At 38.8% G+C, this 17,276-nt stretch overlaps 1 protein-coding gene and 1 long non-coding RNA gene across 6 annotated transcripts in view; one reads left to right on the top strand and one right to left on the bottom strand.

Annotated features, from left to right (window-relative positions):
• si:rp71-46j2.7 overlaps positions 1-16,292 on the top strand; it is a 55,647-nt gene extending 39,355 nt beyond the window's left edge. The window contains exons 11-17 of one of the 3 annotated variants that reach the window (XM_039766104.1): positions 143-244; positions 1,040-1,195; positions 1,609-1,876; positions 2,259-2,298; positions 7,904-8,124; positions 9,603-9,685; positions 15,511-16,292. In XM_039766104.1, coding sequence (XP_039622038.1) covers positions 143-244; positions 1,040-1,195; positions 1,609-1,876; positions 2,259-2,298; positions 7,904-8,124; positions 9,603-9,685; positions 15,511-15,609 — 969 coding nt within the window. In that variant the 3' untranslated portion in view covers positions 15,610-16,292. The remainder of the gene's footprint in view (positions 1-142; positions 245-1,039; positions 1,196-1,608; positions 1,877-2,258; positions 2,299-7,903; positions 8,125-9,602; positions 9,686-15,510) is intronic. The other 2 variants (XM_039766105.1, XM_039766106.1) reach the window with 2 other exon arrangements.
• LOC120537284 overlaps positions 1-17,276 on the bottom strand; it is a 90,758-nt gene that overhangs the window by 59,007 nt on the left and 14,475 nt on the right. For all 3 annotated transcript variants that reach the window (XR_005635288.1, XR_005635287.1, XR_005635289.1), the window contains exon 2: positions 10,161-10,265. This is a non-coding gene — a long non-coding RNA (uncharacterized LOC120537284). The remainder of the gene's footprint in view (positions 1-10,160; positions 10,266-17,276) is intronic.

Here is a 17,276-nt window from a genome sequence, read left to right as displayed (position 1 = left end):
TAGAAAAGGCATATTTTGTAAAAGTCAATGAATACTTCTTCACAGAACATTTACATGTGAGCTTGTGTAGTTTTCTCTTTCATTTATTAAAATAACACATTGTCTTATGTATGAATGTGTGTTTATTTATGTTTTCTTCTAGGTTTCTTTTCCAAAATTAATTTATGGACTTTGCACGATCCAAGGGAACCTACCTGATGAGTTACTAGAAGAAGCAAAAGCAGTGCTTAATATATTCTTATTGGTATGAAAAGTAACAAGAGCTTACATGACTTTTTTAACATATTATCTGTCAGAGTTTCATTGCTTAAGATAACAGACTTTATGGAATATAAACGAAAATTGCCCCAAACAATTGTTGGGTGAGAATAATTGCTGATGCTTCCAGTGTCTTCAACAGTTTCCTCCCACGTCTAGGTTAATTGGCATTTCTAAATAGGCTTGAAGTAAGTGTGGAAATGTATGTGTGATCTGTAATAGACCTGCTTCAGAGTATGTTCCTGCCTTGTGGCTGATGCTGCCGGGAGAGGATACAGCTTTTTTTGACCCTTATTTAGATTAACTGTGAATGTTATGTAATTGGTTGCCTTCAGATATATTTGCTTGTGTATTTTTAATGTTGTGAGGCATTGATTATCCTGTGCCCTTCTTTGTACAGATGGTGTTTGCACATTCTCCATGTCTACACATGGTTTCCCTGATATCAGGTTAGGTTTCTCTGAGAGAAGACTTAGGCTAACTTGCAGCTCCAATGTTTTACACTTGTTATGAGTGAAAGGATATGCACGAGTGTGCACCCTGTAATAAACTGGCAACCTCTATGGGTCTCTTTTCTGCCTTGCTCCCATGTTACTAAGGAAGCTTCTGGTCCCACTCAACCATGAACTGGATTGAGAAGGTTTGAGAATTTATGCATAGTATGTATGTATTGTTAATGTCATAAAGAAGAATTTTCAAGACATGATTTATGAGCATGACCAACAGTTGGCCTTGGCCAGGTGGAAAGACTACATTTTGAAAAAAATATGTTTGTTTTTAGGAATTAAATGAAAAAGAACAATACAGAAATGAGATATTTAAGTTTCTATTTTCTGAAGAGGAAAGCGTGGAGATGAACAACATTTTAGGTGACTTGTTTTTCAACAATGACTTTGTAAGTGAAGACACGGAAGATGAAAATAAAGGGGAGAAAGAGGTAATTTTTCTTCTTCAAGAACAAGAAGGCATGTTGTTTTCTTGAATGTTCTTTAAATTACATGCCATTGAATAAGAGAGATCATACTTACAAGATTGAAAGTCTTATACATGCAATGTATCCAAACTAAAATTTAAAATGTTAAAGTAAAATAAAATACAGTATATAGAATGTCACAGATGTTTTTTCTTTTTAACTTGATGGTGTTTCAGAAGTATTTTCTCATCACATGAACTATGTAATTTCTATCTTTTTACCAAAAATGTTGTATAATGTGGCCCCTGTGAGGGCCTAGTCTCCTGTCTGGGACTGGTATGCACACTGCTGAACAGCCACCTTAACATACTAAATTGGATATGGGTTTGAAAATGTTAGTTTCTCTTATTTAATTAACTTAAAATCTTATTTTTTAGAGCGACAGCTCACTAGATTGCAATTCTGAGGATTTATTCAGTCAAGAGAATGACTTGCAAACGGATGCTGTGCCTTGCTTTGAAGAGACTCGGCTTGAGTTTAGACCAATGATGTCAGCTTATTGTACAGAATCCAAAAGGTTATGTTTAAAAAAGTCATCTCCAAGAAAAGCAAAACTAAGAAAAAAACAGCATTATGTTGATAAAAAAAGACTCTTGGAAAAGGAAGCATTCGGTGCAGTGCTTGACCTTGTCAAACAAATATGTGGTAAGTTAGATAAATAAAATGAATAGACTGATTTTGGACAGAGGGTGAACAAATTTTAAAGTTACATTTATGTACACCTAGACTGTGAAATATTAATTTCCGTTGACATGGTAATTTTAAAACACAGTACATTCATTTAGTTTTTTTTCTTCTCTCCCATTAATTCAAAAATATTAAAACCATAATGAAATTATAAGGTGTATTTTACACATACTTCACTGTGTATCTTTTTCATATTTTCTGCATGCATGTACTTGATAACAGGTGGGTAAATAAATAATAATACATTGACTTGCAACTTCTAACATATATAATTAAACAGAGAAAAGAAATTTTAAATTCACATTTAATGCTGTTTTGTTTTTTTTATTTTTTATTGCAGATTCAAAACTGTCCCGTATGATTCTGTTTATTGCAGGGAAGTAAGTTTGAATATTTGTATTTATATGTCTCTATTTTTATGTTGTAGAATATCTATTATCTATAGATTGTGAACTTGGACCCGGACACAGACAGACGGACAACATAGTTCCACCCAACACACTGTTTATTTACAAGTTATTTACAAAAAAGTCACGTGCCTCCAGCACCGGTTCCCCCAAGTCCAGGCCACACAGTCTCTTGTGCCTCTCTTTCTCCTGGCCGCCTCAAGTCCTCACTCCAGCTCCGTCCTCTTCCACCCGACTTCCACTGCTGACTGGAGGGAGGTGGCCCCTTTTATAGGAACCTGGATGGGCTCCAGCTGCTTCCTGGCAATCTCCCGCGGACACACCCCCGTATGGCGGAAGTGCCGGCTGCGCACCCGGAAGCCGTCCAGGTGTCCCCTGTCGTCTTCCCCCCGGCACTTCCTGGTGTGGCGGAAGTGCCGGGCTCCCCGGATAATAAGGCACTGGGGCGCCGCCAGGTGGTGGCCACGGGCCCCTACAGGGCTGGGCTTCCAAGCCCTTTACCCGAGGCCTCCAGCATAACCAGGACGGACGCCCCCTCTCGGTATGGAGGAGGCACAAGCCCTCCTCTCGTCCTCCTGGGCGTCCCGGCCGGGGACCACAAGATCTATTGAGTTACGCTAAGGCAGTGTGTATCACTTTTTGCTTTGCTCCTAAAGCACAGATCTTTCAGAATTCCTCCACTAACTAGCTCTTAATTTCTTAAAATGTATGTATTACTGCAAACTTTACTCGAGTTATTGAGGAGCAAGGTAAATCCTAACACATTTCTATAACCTCTTAGGACAATAAAAACGATCATTACTTTACAGATGTACAGTACCTTACATTACCTGCAGGGTTGGACCAGCCATTATGAATAATGGGAATAACAGGAATAAGTGAGACAAGTGCACAAGTGAGAGAGAGAGAGAGAACGAGAATGACCTGACCAGTCCATGATACAGAGCACCTGTTCAATTATGTGATCATCAGCTACCTTGCACTGATACAAATAAGAAAAGTGTGCAAAGAGCGGAGGAAATGAGAGGAGCGATAGAAAACATTTTTTTAAATTAAAAAAAAAATAGTGATTTATGTATAAAGAACTGCAGCAGATTTAGTAGTAGTGGTTAGTTCAATGAAATTCGATCTTTCGCATACGCACACAGTAGAGCAAAAAAATGTCAGTGTCTGGTGTTAATAAGACGTCATAATCTGAAGATTCCTATTTGATTTTTTTTTTCTGTTATGTAACTTACCTGTTTTTTTACGTTTCAAATGATTTTACTTTTAAACACTAGGACGTGAGTTAACACTAGGCATTTAGTTCAGACTAAATCCTCACTTTGTCCATTTTAGACACAGTCATTTTTGTAAGGCCAAGAGCAGCATCTGCAACAGAGCAGTGCAGAGCAGAACTAGGGAGCGGGAGGGAAACAAAGCAGCTGCAGGAATGTCAGAGAGGCAGGGGGACATCTGCACCGCCAGTAGCTTTTATGGCACTGGGTCCTCCATAACAGTGGTTTTTAAGTTCAGTCCTGGGGGCACCTTTTGGTTGCAGGTCTTCCTCCCAGACAACTTCTTTCTATTGGACAGTTACTCCTAGTTAGTTCCTATCTCCAAGTTTATTTTTTTATTTTAGTATCAATCTAGAAATTACAAACTAGTTATGCTACATCTTTACTGAATAAAACAAAAATTTATGTGTCAGATGCATAAGAATTTTTTTTGTTCCTTTCAATGTTCTAGCAATTTAATCTAGTACTGGTATTTACTAATAAGGGTACAAGTACATAGAACTGACATAGCCACTGTCCTTTGCCATTTTCTGTTGTTGGCCTTGGGGTCTGATGTTCTTATCATCAGTTGTCAGTTTTTGGATAAATTAAATAGGGCAAATTTTCAGTTAAAATTATGAGAAAGCAAATTTAAACATTTAAAGATATCACAAAAAAACAATGTTTTTGAAATTGCTCATATATGTAACAATGACATTACAGAATTTCTATTAATGCAAAACAAGAGAAGGAATAAAGGCCAACAAAAAGGATTTATTGATTGGATATACAGTATACTGTCTCAAACAAAAGCCTGCAGCTTAGGGGTACAGGAGTAAACCTGAGAACTGGAGTGCACTACACAACTTATACATCAATAGGGAATATTTTGTGAATCAATATTGGAAGGGCGAAACAACAGGTGGTGTCGGGCAAGTTGTAGGTATGCCACTCTGCTAATTTTTAATGCTAGCCCATCTCAGATTGCCTGTCTGTAATGCCAATGAGGAGTGTTCTTTACCAAAGTGAGTTATGGCATAAAATAGACTGAGGTCTATAGTGCAACAGGAAAGATTCAACACTGATGCTGCTTACAAGTGATACAACTGAATTTCACAGAAATAATAAAGAAGTTAGCTGCAAGGAACACCATAATACAAATCTAATGAATTTGCTATTGTGCTGTTTTGCCTTGTGTATTCACCTAAGGTTTTATGGATGTTGTGGTTTGACTAGCCAGACAGCAACCACTGTGCAGAATGGTGGAAGTGACCTTGTTGCTCACACTGCATTTGTCACTGATTCACACTGCTTTTTCTTTTAGTCACTGTTGCAAATATCATATGGCTGATGTTTGATAGTGCACTCTATGGCCTGTAGCATATTGTTCCAATGGTATGTAAACAGCAATGCCATGTGCATCAAGTGCCATACAGTGATTTGCATTTCATTCTTGCTACAGTTACTACCTGAAGGTAAGGTGCAGAGAGAAGGGGTGTTTGTATTAACATGAAGGTCACGGGGACCTGAGGCTAGCATCAGAGTAAGTTCCCCCAAGTTAGATAATCTGCCTCTGCATTTTGGAGTTTTGTGTTCTAGGGCTCATTTCAGTCATGTATTTTTACATCTAGTTTTGTTTTAAGTGAATCAGTTGTATTCTATATTTTCCCTCAACAACGTTATGTGTTTTGTGGGGGCAGGCATTTTGTGGTCCATTTGTTTGCAGTTGCTACTGCTCTGGTATGTGAGGATGACGAGAAATGCCTAGTTTGTGACTACACTGTTGTAACAGTATGAAGGTTAGTATCATGCGCTTTGTTGATGTCTAAGATTGTGGATACAAATCAGCTTTAGAGTGTGCATTCTCTTGGGATTTTATATCAGGCTGTCAATTCCTTTGCTTTTGACTTCTGACTATGGTTTAATTTAGTGTTTTGGCTTTAACTCATTCCATTGATTTCCCAATAAAGAACTTTGGCCCTTCTTCAGCTACATTTCATCTCCTGATCTCTTATTCCTTAAACATGCCACCTTTCTGTATATGACAGAAGATTACTAAATATTAAAACTTTGGCAAGAAATATCATCCATTACAAAAATGTTGAGTCCACAATCCAACATCCTTAATCCAAGAAAAAAAAACAAAGGGTCAAAGAAATCCAGAAAATTCTAAATTACAAATCAAAGAACACTAAACTGAATAACAAGCGCAAAGGGATATAGACAACAGAAGTTTAAAACAAATACCTCATTATTTTGCCTTTACAAAATTACAAAATAATTTAAAAATTAACTAAAAAGTAAAAACAAACTATCAAATGAAGTAAATTAACAAGAACATTAACACAAACAAATACTACAAAATAACTAATAAAAAATAAGAAAATTAACACAACTAAAATTCAAGAAGTTGAGGCATTGTAAGACTATAATGCTGAAACATGCATTACTGGTGTCTTTAGATGAAGAGAATGCCTTAGATAGAATTGAAAGGGCTTATTTATTCACTCTTTTAGGTACAGTGTGGTGTCTACTGTATATTTGTGGTATCTGTATATACCTAATATAATTCTTTATTTTAAGACATTAAACAAGACAGAGATATCCTTTATCACCGATTTTATTTTCCATTTCTATTGAACTTTTGAACATCTTTTTGTGTCTACAGTCAAGTTAAGCGTACTGAAAGGGAAAAACTCAAACAAAATGTATCTCCAAGTGTAGATGGCATGGTACTTTATATTAGTGATCCATACTCATCACTTCCATATGTACAGAATGTATTGGATGAATTGGTAAAATTGCAGAGTTCAAGTTAGTTTGAATAAGTGCATATGACATCCTGTCAATAGCCCTACTGAAAAAATGAACCTGCATATCATTAACACAATCGGAAAAGGATTTCCTGTTATTTTTAAAAGTAAAAAGTAGAACAAATTTAATTCACCTGGTAGGGAATATGTGACCTATGAACAAACCATGACAGAAAGCAATCATAAGGGCACAAATAGGATCATCCCTTTTAAAATATCCTTGAAATAAAACCAAAAACAATGCGTCAGGCACAACCAATACAGGCTTTCTTAGTCATTGTTTCTTGCTTCTCTCTGTCGGGTGTTTGAGACTCCATCTCATGAAGTGTTTGGGTCCAAATGAACACCATCTTTCTGCTGATGCCTACATTTATGGTGTCTAGGGAGAAAGGGGCATGGCAAACTCAGGGTGTGGCAGGTGAGGCTGGGCATCATTGATAGTCTTTTTTAGCCTCAACTGTAGTGGATGTAATATAAGACATTATTAGTGGCAGCACCCCTCACATCCTGAAGTGGTATTGCTTTCGCTAACAGAGTTGGTAAGGTGGTCTCAAGGTGCACATGCGTGACAAATAATTCACAAGTTTTTAGCATTTGTCTGGCATTCATTACTGTTGTTCTCAGTTAACTGAACAATGTGCTGAACTGCTTTTCAGTAGTATTATTTTAAATTAGCTGTGCTACCCATTTAGGATAGGTTGAAATCTAAGTAAACAACATAGACTTTAGCATTAATGTTTCCAGTATATCATCTATTGAAATGTATTGTTTAGTTCATGTAGTAAAAAATATTTTGCATTTGTCATTCCAAAAATGCTGTATCACAAACATTTGTAGTAATAAAATGCATTATTACAAATGTTTCTGATACTCCATCAGTTGGAATGACAAATGCAAAGCAATTTATTGCTACAAATATTTGTGATGTGCCATCTGTTGGAGTGACAGAGACATACCAACTGGAAAGACACAAAAATATACATAAAATTATCCTTTTATTTAGGTGGATTAATTAGCTTCCTTTGCTCTCTAGAAGGGTAAGGAGGAAGATGTAGCGCTATATACTTTATTCTCTGTACTGTACAATTTGTAGTGAAACACTGAATTCAATAACTCTGAATTCAATAAGTTAATTTTAAAATAAATGTCATTAGTGCTGACAGGCAACATTGAGCAAAATTCACTACTAAAATGTTCAGTCAGTTTGGCTTTAATATTACATATGATATTATCTGGAAAAGAATGTTTAACTTTTTTCATTCTGTGATTTTCTAGTACTGCTCTTCTCTAGATAAACAGATTAACATAGGCCTATTCCCTTGAATTTAACCCAACATTCATACCATATTTTATAGTAATATATAATATGCTTGAAAACTGGGTAAGTGCTATTTTTTAACAGGCATGAATTCTATAGTGCTATATTTATTTCCTACAATAATTATTTGTATGATTATTAACTGATTTGGTAGTATGTGCCTCATACATGTGTGCATTTTTTCTTTACAGCCTTAAAATCATTCCTGAAAAATTCACAAATATATGGAGTTATGTTAATGTTGATGAGAAAATAATTGAGTCATACATTGACTCTCTTAGAGATGCACTCTGGCCTAATGGTTTGCCACAAGAAACCTGTCCTGAAAGAACACCTGAAGAGAAATTAAAAACTAAAGAAGAAGTACAGAATTTGCTTCATGAAAAGTTAAATACTTACAGTGGTAATAAGTGTATTTTGTTTTAAAATTCAGGTCAATAAGACAAAAGACTTAATTATTTAGAAAAATGTTGTTTTTAAATGTATGCCATGGTATATTCCAGTGGAACTCTTTCCAAATATATTTGACAAGAAAATTAGAAAGTGAAGGACCATAACCACTTTAAAACAAAACAAAAGATACTTAATATTTTACCCTATAGATATATTGCAACAAGGACACTAAAAACAAAAACAAATCCCTATTCCACTTTTTAAATTAAGTCCTGTCTTAAAAAATGTGTACAAAATATTATTTCCAAATTCTTAAAATATGTATTGCAAACCAACAAAACAAAAACTGGGAGTTGTGGCCTCTAGGGGTATCTCAGACCCCAAACACTAGGCACAACTGCACCAGACACAAGACCAGGGTTCAAAATGAGTATTTTATGCCACACAATACTTTTTCCACAAAGTAGCCTAGTTTAGTTACCTTTATTCATTCATTCCTTCCTTTTCCTCCACTACCTCCAGCCTAGGTGAGCTTCTGTCTTTCTCCACTCCCAACTGTGACTCACCTGGGTGACTCCCTTTAAAGCTATAACCAAGAGCATTCCTGGCATGTCAGTGCCAAACCCAGGAAGCACTTTAGGGTCAAGTGGAACTCCCAGCTGACAGGGGAGTCTCCTCCCAGCAGTCCTCCCAGCAGCACCACCTAGCAGCACCTATGGATCCCAGTAGGGCTGCCTTCCAGAACTACAACTTCCATGCAACCCTGTAGATTTCCAAACAGGAGGCATGCCATAGTGAAGGTGCCCTTTAGTGTAGTTGAGGAACCCATGGCCCCATGAGGCAGCCTCTCCCCCTCATTCCATTATCCTGGAATCCCTACCAGGAAAGGGAACAATAACCGTCCCAGCCAGGATACCCATCCATTCATATTGTCCATCCATTATTCTCTTGGCTGGGGTGGATAATGTTCCCTTACCCAGCAAGGAGGCCAGCCAATCCACATATTTCTGTATAGAGTATACTGTATGTACTCTTAATTCATTTTCAGCCTTTACCAGGTCTCTACAGACCTTACATTTGTACATGCCTCATATTGACTCAGTGTTCACAAATCAAAATAATCTGTTCTGTATCTAATAGACAGCTTTGCGTTTGCCAGATTATATTCAAATAAATATGTGCTATTTTTTGTATAGTTACAACATACCTTAAAGGCATTATATTTCTATTTTTATATATTGAGATTATCCTCTCACTGTGACCTGTACTAGATAAATGGTTTCATAAAATGTTTTTTTTATCATATTTTTATTGTACTTTTAATTCCTTTTGCCTTTTGAGGCCTTTTACAGTCTATGTTTATAGTTTTTTACAAGTTCCACTGCAGAAGTGTAAAATGGCAGTCTACAAAGTCTTTCACAAATTTCAGTTCATTAAACTAAGATTTTTTAAATGGTAGGTATGTTCACCTGTTTTATTTATTTTTTTCATTTTCAGTGTATGTTTTAGTGAAATCCAGGAATATCACAGAGGGGCTTGCGTTTCTTCAAAATGCTGATGACAACAAGCTACTGCTTTATGTAAGTTTATTACCTGTAACTATTAAAGAGATCAATTAGTTTTTATTGTTAATTTGTGAAACAGTATTTGGGGATAACAAAACTAAGATGTTATAATAGTACAGCTTGATTACTTTAATTAAGGTGTATGTTTTTAGCTGCTCATAGCATGAGTCCCCCATCCAGTCATCCATTTAGTGATCCCACTTTTTCTAAGAGAGAGTCACGCACACCCATAGAGTTACAGTTGTGAACAAACCTAATCTGACAATCAGTGGGATTTGAGGGGAGCTGGAGTACATAATGAACATCTGTATATACTGCATGGAGAAAGTGCAAACACCACACAGTGACCAGGCTGGGGACTGAACCCGTGACAACAGGACTAACCACAGCACCACTGCTTTACCCCAGCAATATTTTCCAGAATTGTTTTAATTAATATAGCGGCAGGTCTAAGTTAAACTATTATTTAGGAAGCAGTTTAAATGTTTACCTCACACGGCTACACAGTACAGTAGGAAGTGCTGCTGCTTCACTGATTCAGTGTCCAGGGTTTGAATTCTGTGTATAGTTATTTTATGACTCTGTGGGTTTTCACCTAAAAATTAAAACAAAAATAATATGACATAAATAATTCAGACAATAATAATTCATGTACCAGGATAAAAAAAAAATTTCAGCTATTTAGAGATTAACATTATATAGATATTTGTCCCCAGTGTTAAATTTGGCTTTTTACAGAAGCTCATTAAATAAATGTATAAATATATTTACACACACAAACACACACATACAACAGCCTGAGCACAAATCAGAATAATTAAACAAAATGGAACTGAAAGAGAAAGTAAACTTGGCTGTCCCAGTGTGGTGTTATGGGTCCACAGCTCGTGGAGAAAAGGCCATTGATTTTAAATAAATAATCACCGTACCGAGGCGGCTTCGTGAGGGGCGTTGTTAGCGCAGCAGCGGGCAGTCGTCGATGTGGCGTTTCTCACCGTGTGCACAGGTGAGGAACTGCCCACATTCGTGATTGCTCCGTGGCTAATGCTGCAGCTGTGATGGCCCCTCACGTTTTAAAAGAAGCGCAAGTCGGTTGGGGAGAAAGAAACGATCGGAGAGAAAAGGAAAGGAGAGGAAGCAGGTCGGTGAAAGAAAGAAAGAAAGAAAGAAAGAGAGAGAGAGAGAGCGCAAGAGCGAAGCGGACGGCGGCGAATGAGCGTGGACAGCTGCGTGGAAGCTGGGTGTTAGGCCGACACCCAGGTGTTTGTGTTGATGTCGCTCCCGCTGAGCGATCAGGTAGCGGGAGTGACCAGGGAAGGCGACTGGCCGCAGAGAGGCCATTGAAAGGCAGCGAAGTCGGGAGACTTGGTGGTGGGAATCCCCAACGTGAGCGACCTGGCCGTTGGTGGAAACCAAGTTCTCCGGGACTGGGATGAGTGCCATACCGAGCCAGGGATCGGGAGGTCTCCAGTCTCGTGTGTGTGTCTAGAAGAGGGCAGCTGCAGAGAGCGTCTTGCCTGCTGCTAAGCCCAAACGGGATAAGCAGGTGAGACGCTAACAGAAACGCTACACCGGATTTGTTGTTTTAAAGAACTGCTTCCATGAGAAGATTTTAACCTCTCGTTTTAAAGGATTGTTTTTTCTATTGTTTTAACCTCCACGTTTTTTTCATTTTATGGATTATTTATTTATTTATTGGAGTACTGCACTATTTATTTGAACACTGTTTTGTTTTGTTGACTGCTTTTAATAAAAGCACTATTGCACTTTTGTATACCACCCTTGCTCAATTGTTTATTTGCCTCCATTGACTAGCTCACTCGGCAACATTCTCGACGGTGTTGGGTTCATGTGCTTCCAATATCAAAGGGAGTGTGGAGCCTGAACCCACATCGTCACACCCAGTCCCAGTGAGGCACTATGCAGGCATATTGCTGTTGGTATAAAGGAGCCCCAGTAGCGTTTCTTGACACATTTCTGTTGAATAATTTGTTGGCTGAAAGTACTCAATGTTAGTGTGTCTGTTTTGTTTTCTTTCTCTTCTTGATTACTACCTCCAGAGGGTCCATAACTGAGCCTGCCCTTTTAATTAGCTTGTTGATTCGGTGGGCCTTTCATGAAATTATGTTATTAGCCCAGTACACCATAGCATAGAACATCACACTGGCCATAACAGAGTTGCAGAAGATGAGAAGGATGTTACTTTCCACATTAAAGGAGTACTGTTTCCTGAGGAAAAAGAGCCTGCTCTGCTCTTTCTTATACAGGCAGTCCCCGGTTTACATACGAGAGAGGGACTGTAGGTTTGTACTTAAGTTGAATTTGTATGTAAGTCGGAACAGGTACATAAATTTAATAAATGCTATTGTTGATCGATTGTAACCAAGTGCTCTGCCAATGAATGATGGAGTTTCACCTCTCTCTGACCTTTTTATTATTTCTACTTTATTTTCAACTAGCCATGTGCACCCAACTACATTGTGCGTGTTAAAGTTGTCTGTGAAGGGCTACCTGTTTAAACGCAGCTGCCAGTCGTGAACTGGGCCCTTCGTCGCAGAGCATTATGATTTTTTATAGGGGAAACAAAATTAAAAAAGAAAACCCTTGGATATTGATTCGATAGGAACGGCCCACTCGGAATCACTACCCGAATCGTAATTATGTGGTGGTGTAGTAGCATTTCTGCTTCTGTACGTTCACAGTTCATCTCGTTTTCAGGACGCTGTCGTTTCCTCTCACGATGTCTTCTCAACCTTTCTCCAATCTCGCAGGTTGCTTTGTGGCAGTCCAAAGAGTAAGGCAATATACACGGAGCAATGGTTATTAAAGGGGGACACATAGGTATATAGGCCCTTTAAAGCATAAATAGGGATCACTTCACTGACATGTGAGCAAGCCACGGTACAACTGTGAGATGCGCAGCACTCGCCGGCTACAACGTAACAATAATAATTTCCGGAACGTGCTGTTACGTTGTCATTCATTTTACCCACTGTCTTTCTGTAGGCACGTACGTTTTATCTTCGGCAAACTCATTCTCTAACCAGGCCTCAGTAGCTAATCAGCGTAACACTGTCCACCACCCCTTTCGTTATTCCGGCACATTGTTGACATCCGTGAGTAACAACAACGTACTAAACTGGAAGGTGGTCTACGCATGCATGGAATTCGCAGACAAAGATCAAGATCTAAATGAAGATCTCTTTAGTTAATTTAAAGCAGAACAATTTGTTTAGTTTGAATGTCTGCGTTTTGACTGGAGTACTACAGTCTTCAGTAGTATAAGCCTGGAGGAGATTCTTAATGCAATGCCTATGTTTTAGCTGTCTCTACTGCCATCTAGTGCTTCTTCTTCTAATTCATTCGCGGACAAACAAAGATCAAGACCCAAATGAAGATTATATATAGAGATGGTGATGGTTTTTCTCATCTTTACTGTATCACCAGCACTTGCATCAGATTTGTGTTCCAGAGACATTGTTGAAGGGTGAAGACAAAAGATTAAGACGAGCTTTTCTGCACAGCACTGTACACGCTATCACAGCAGGAAGGCACCAGTCATCAATATGTCTGATGTACTGACAAGAGACATCTTCCTGCTATGTACTTAACAGTACAAGCAGGCTTGCTATTGAGAATGAATGGGGTCATCAACGGGCGGTTCATCACCAGACCACCTCACAGTCACCTCCACTACAGTATGCTGCCTGCAGCATCCGCCCACCGAGAACAAACACGGTGCAACCAAAGGCGGGTAGTGAATCGCCCCCATTCAATAGGCAGCCATCCGATGCACACTACAATGCTACCCCCCTGCCAACCCGTTCACCCTCAATGGCTTCCGTTCAGCCACAACCGGGTCACCGCTTGCAGCATTACCAGCCGCCCACCAAGAACAAAGGGGGCAGTTGTGTGTGGTGGGCGGGCAGTGAAACCACTTGCCGCCGGGAGCCGCCCAAGGGACACTACACTGTGAGGGCAGCGAAATCGCCCCCCTCCAGCCTCCGTCCAGCCACCACTTGCAGCATCCCCAGGCCCGAAGATGACGGAGCGGCAGTTACTGAGGCGCATGCGTCGCAGCTGCGGCCCATTTGTAAGTCGTAGGTTGGATGTCCGTAACCTGGGGACTACCTGTATAGTTCTTCTGCTTCGCAATGCACCACTTCTACATCCAGTCCCTCAACAGTGACCGAGCATAGAGGGTCTTTGGTGCTACAAAAGTCAATAACCAGTTCCTTATCTTTGCTGAAGTTAAGATGTAAATAATTCTCTTTGAACCAAGAAACAAAGTTCTCCACCTGACCTGTACTCTGTCTCACTCCCATTATCAATGAACCCCATAAGTGAAGTATCATCTGAGAATTTCTGTTGGTGACATGACCTGGTGTTATATTTATAGTCTTAGGTGTACAGGGTAAAGAGAAAAGGAGACAGGACTGTTCCTTGTGTTGATCACATCTGTATCAGTAACAGAGTCCTTGAGTCTCACAAACTACAGTCTATACGACCAACAGTCCATTTTCCAGTACAGCTTAAGCTCACCCACCTGCATATCTCTGAGCTTACCCCTTTACAGTGATGGCTGGATGGTAATATTTTAAAATTCAATCTGAAATAGAGTGATAGAAAAATTATCATAAAATTGAATGTAACATATTTTGCAAATAAAAAAATGACCACTCATCCCATTAAACTAAGAGCAAAGTCATGGCAATGTTTTATTCAGACATACGAGTTATTGTCCAAAGTCCTACAACACTTTGTTTAAACAAGTCCTTCCTAGTGTCCATCTTGAAAGCACTTTCTCTTAAAGGAATACTCCACCCATAAATGATACCTTTTTGATACATTACTGACCCATGGCCAAGGAAAAAATTTAGTCTCATGTTTTCATGGAGAAAGTTTTTGGAAAAATGTCTGTGCTTGATAAGTATTTATAGACTGAATTGATTAATAATTGAATGTAATCATTGTTATGAATTCAAATTTTGTATCTAAGCGTAGTTTTTTTTTTCTTTAGTGTTAAAAAATCAAACATTAAGTTAAGAACCATTTCAACTTACACCATCTAACAAACAACCTTTATTTTATTTAGTATCTTTCCATAGCAAACACCATCTCAAACCACATTACAGGTACAGCAGTTTACACTTATTTTTTACAGTTGGATTACAAACAGGTTAAATGATTTTCTCAGGGTAACACAGCGAGTCAATGGTGGGACTGAACCTGTCACTTTCTAGTTTAGAGTCCAGTGACTGAGCCACTACATCACACAGGCTTACAAAGCTTGTCCAACCCCACACCTAACTCTGCTTGGTTTAGTTAAGCTTTCTATGATACTGTAAAATAATAAATAGGTTTTAGAAAATGAAAGAAATATTAGACCGTTCACATTACATTCATTTTATTTTATCATTAGTTTTCACACTTTAGAACATATCCACTATTGAGATAAAATGGTATTAGAGATTGATTAACATTTGTATGCTGTGCAGGTATGTTTGTCAGTGGCTTACTGTGAAGTTTTTGCAAAAGTTGCACATCAAATTGAAAGTCTTAAAACAACACAACATTATAAAGTGTACTTTTTCAATAACTGAAAGAGTTTTGAAAACTGTATTGTGTGGAGCAGGGGGACTGAATAAAATCAGCAACACTGTTAAAAGATTAGCTCCAGGGGTGCTGGACTGAGATGGAAGTAGAGATTTAATGTGGCCTCTTCTAGCAGTGAAGACTCTGAAGGCAGACACAAGTATCATTGCTTCTGACATGTCTGGAGGAGGTTTACCACAGTATGTATTGTAGTGTGTAATTTCTCATCTTCAATTTTTCTTTAGAAATTGCTGTTTCATTTCTTAAATATATTCATACCGGAAAACAAAATTCTGTCAACTGAAAACATACCCTGGATAAATGCTGAAGACTACAACCAATGAAAACCAAAATGAGCATCTTATCTGTGCCAAAGATAGCGCTCCGCTGTACCTATGAGGAAATAACAACTGCTGCAGTACCTCTCACGAGGGAAATACAACACTCTACTGCTATAGGCAGGTGTGAACACGCAGTGTGTGTTAAAAAGTCCTAGCATATTTAAAATGGCAAAAGTGTATATGTTAACGTTATTTTATGAAATATACAAATTTCTTTATAGGTGATTTTCTTTTTTTTTCACAAGCTCAAAATCAGGATTTTATTACACTAGTGAGTTGGTTCTTTATTTTGCCTCAGAAGAGCTGGGTCTGTCAGGCTATGTCAGATGTCCAGCAATAGTACACTGGATATATGTCACATACAGTACTTGTTGGATCTTTTGCTATAATGGGTACATGGCTGAAATAAAATCAGGGAGCTGGGGAATTCACTACATTGGACAGAATTTACAGTCATGTTTCAGTAACCATTTTGAAACTTTACTACCAAGTTACAAGGAGCAAAATCTGTGAAAAAGCCCATTTAGAGATGGATTCTTTATTACCATCTGATATAAAATCATTAGTAACAATGTTTAGAAATGTAGCACTTGTAGTTGTTTGTGTGTGTATGCCACTCATGGAGACCTGAAGTGTGCTATGAAAATACATCCCTTCATCATTAAATTGCCATTTTGCATTTGTGATTATTTGCCATATCCTGGTCTTTTATCCGCCCACAACAGCAGTCGCTGATGTTTACAGTGATTTTTTTCAGAATCTAATGTTCTATTTTCAGTGCAAAACAAAATAAATTCCACAAGTTACATACATAAAAATTGAAATGACAAACAGTGGAGAAGATGGAATTGTTATTATCAAGAGAGACTAAAATGTTGATGTAGAACAATGTATAGAATATACACCTGCTGCCTTGTGCACACAAAGTCAAAAATATGGCTGCGCTCAAGAGTAAATATTTTCCTTTAATTGTAGATTACATATTGTGGTCTAATAGATATTTACATTTTAACCTTTATGACAAAGGCGCTATATCAAGGCCTGACCCGAACACCGATGGACACAGGAGGCACACTTCTAAAACAAATAAATGTTTTACTTTTTCTTTTCTTCTGCCTGTGGGCAATGCCTTCCCTGTTCCCACAGGCACAACACAGTCCTAACAAGCACAATACTTCTCTTCTTTATCTCCTCCACTCCTCTCCGGCAAGCTTAGTCTCCCTCCTCCTGACTCTGGCTCTCGGAGTGGTGGCTGCTGGCTCGTTTTATAGCCCACCTAGAAGTGCTCCAGGTGATTGATGACCCATTTCCGGCCGCACTTCCAGGTGTGGCGGAAGAACCGCCCACATGGGCTCAGGAACCATTGCAGCGCCCCCTGGTGGCACACCCAGATACCAACAGAGTCGTAGAGAACTCCATCTCCCATGGAGCCCTGTGGGAATCCGAGGCACCACTGCCACCCAGGGATGGTGCCCTCTAGCGTCCTGGGGAAGGTACTGGTCAGTCCATGCCCCTTCCCGTGGACCATATACAGAAGAGGTGTCCTGGCCAGGCAAGGGCCCCAGTCGTCTGCCACACCTTATGGCTGCCAGTTTATTCCAACTATTGGCTCACTGTTTTACCCTAAGCAACTTAGTTAACTGACTGTTGCCCATGTTGTCAAAATATGT

The sequence above is a fragment of the Polypterus senegalus genome, chromosome 10 (genome assembly GCF_016835505.1).
Source record: "Polypterus senegalus isolate Bchr_013 chromosome 10, ASM1683550v1, whole genome shotgun sequence".
Taxonomy (NCBI): Eukaryota; Metazoa; Chordata; class Cladistia; order Polypteriformes; family Polypteridae; genus Polypterus; species Polypterus senegalus.
Note: the sequence above shows the minus strand (reverse complement) of the source record. Positions and strands in the feature narration are given on the sequence as shown.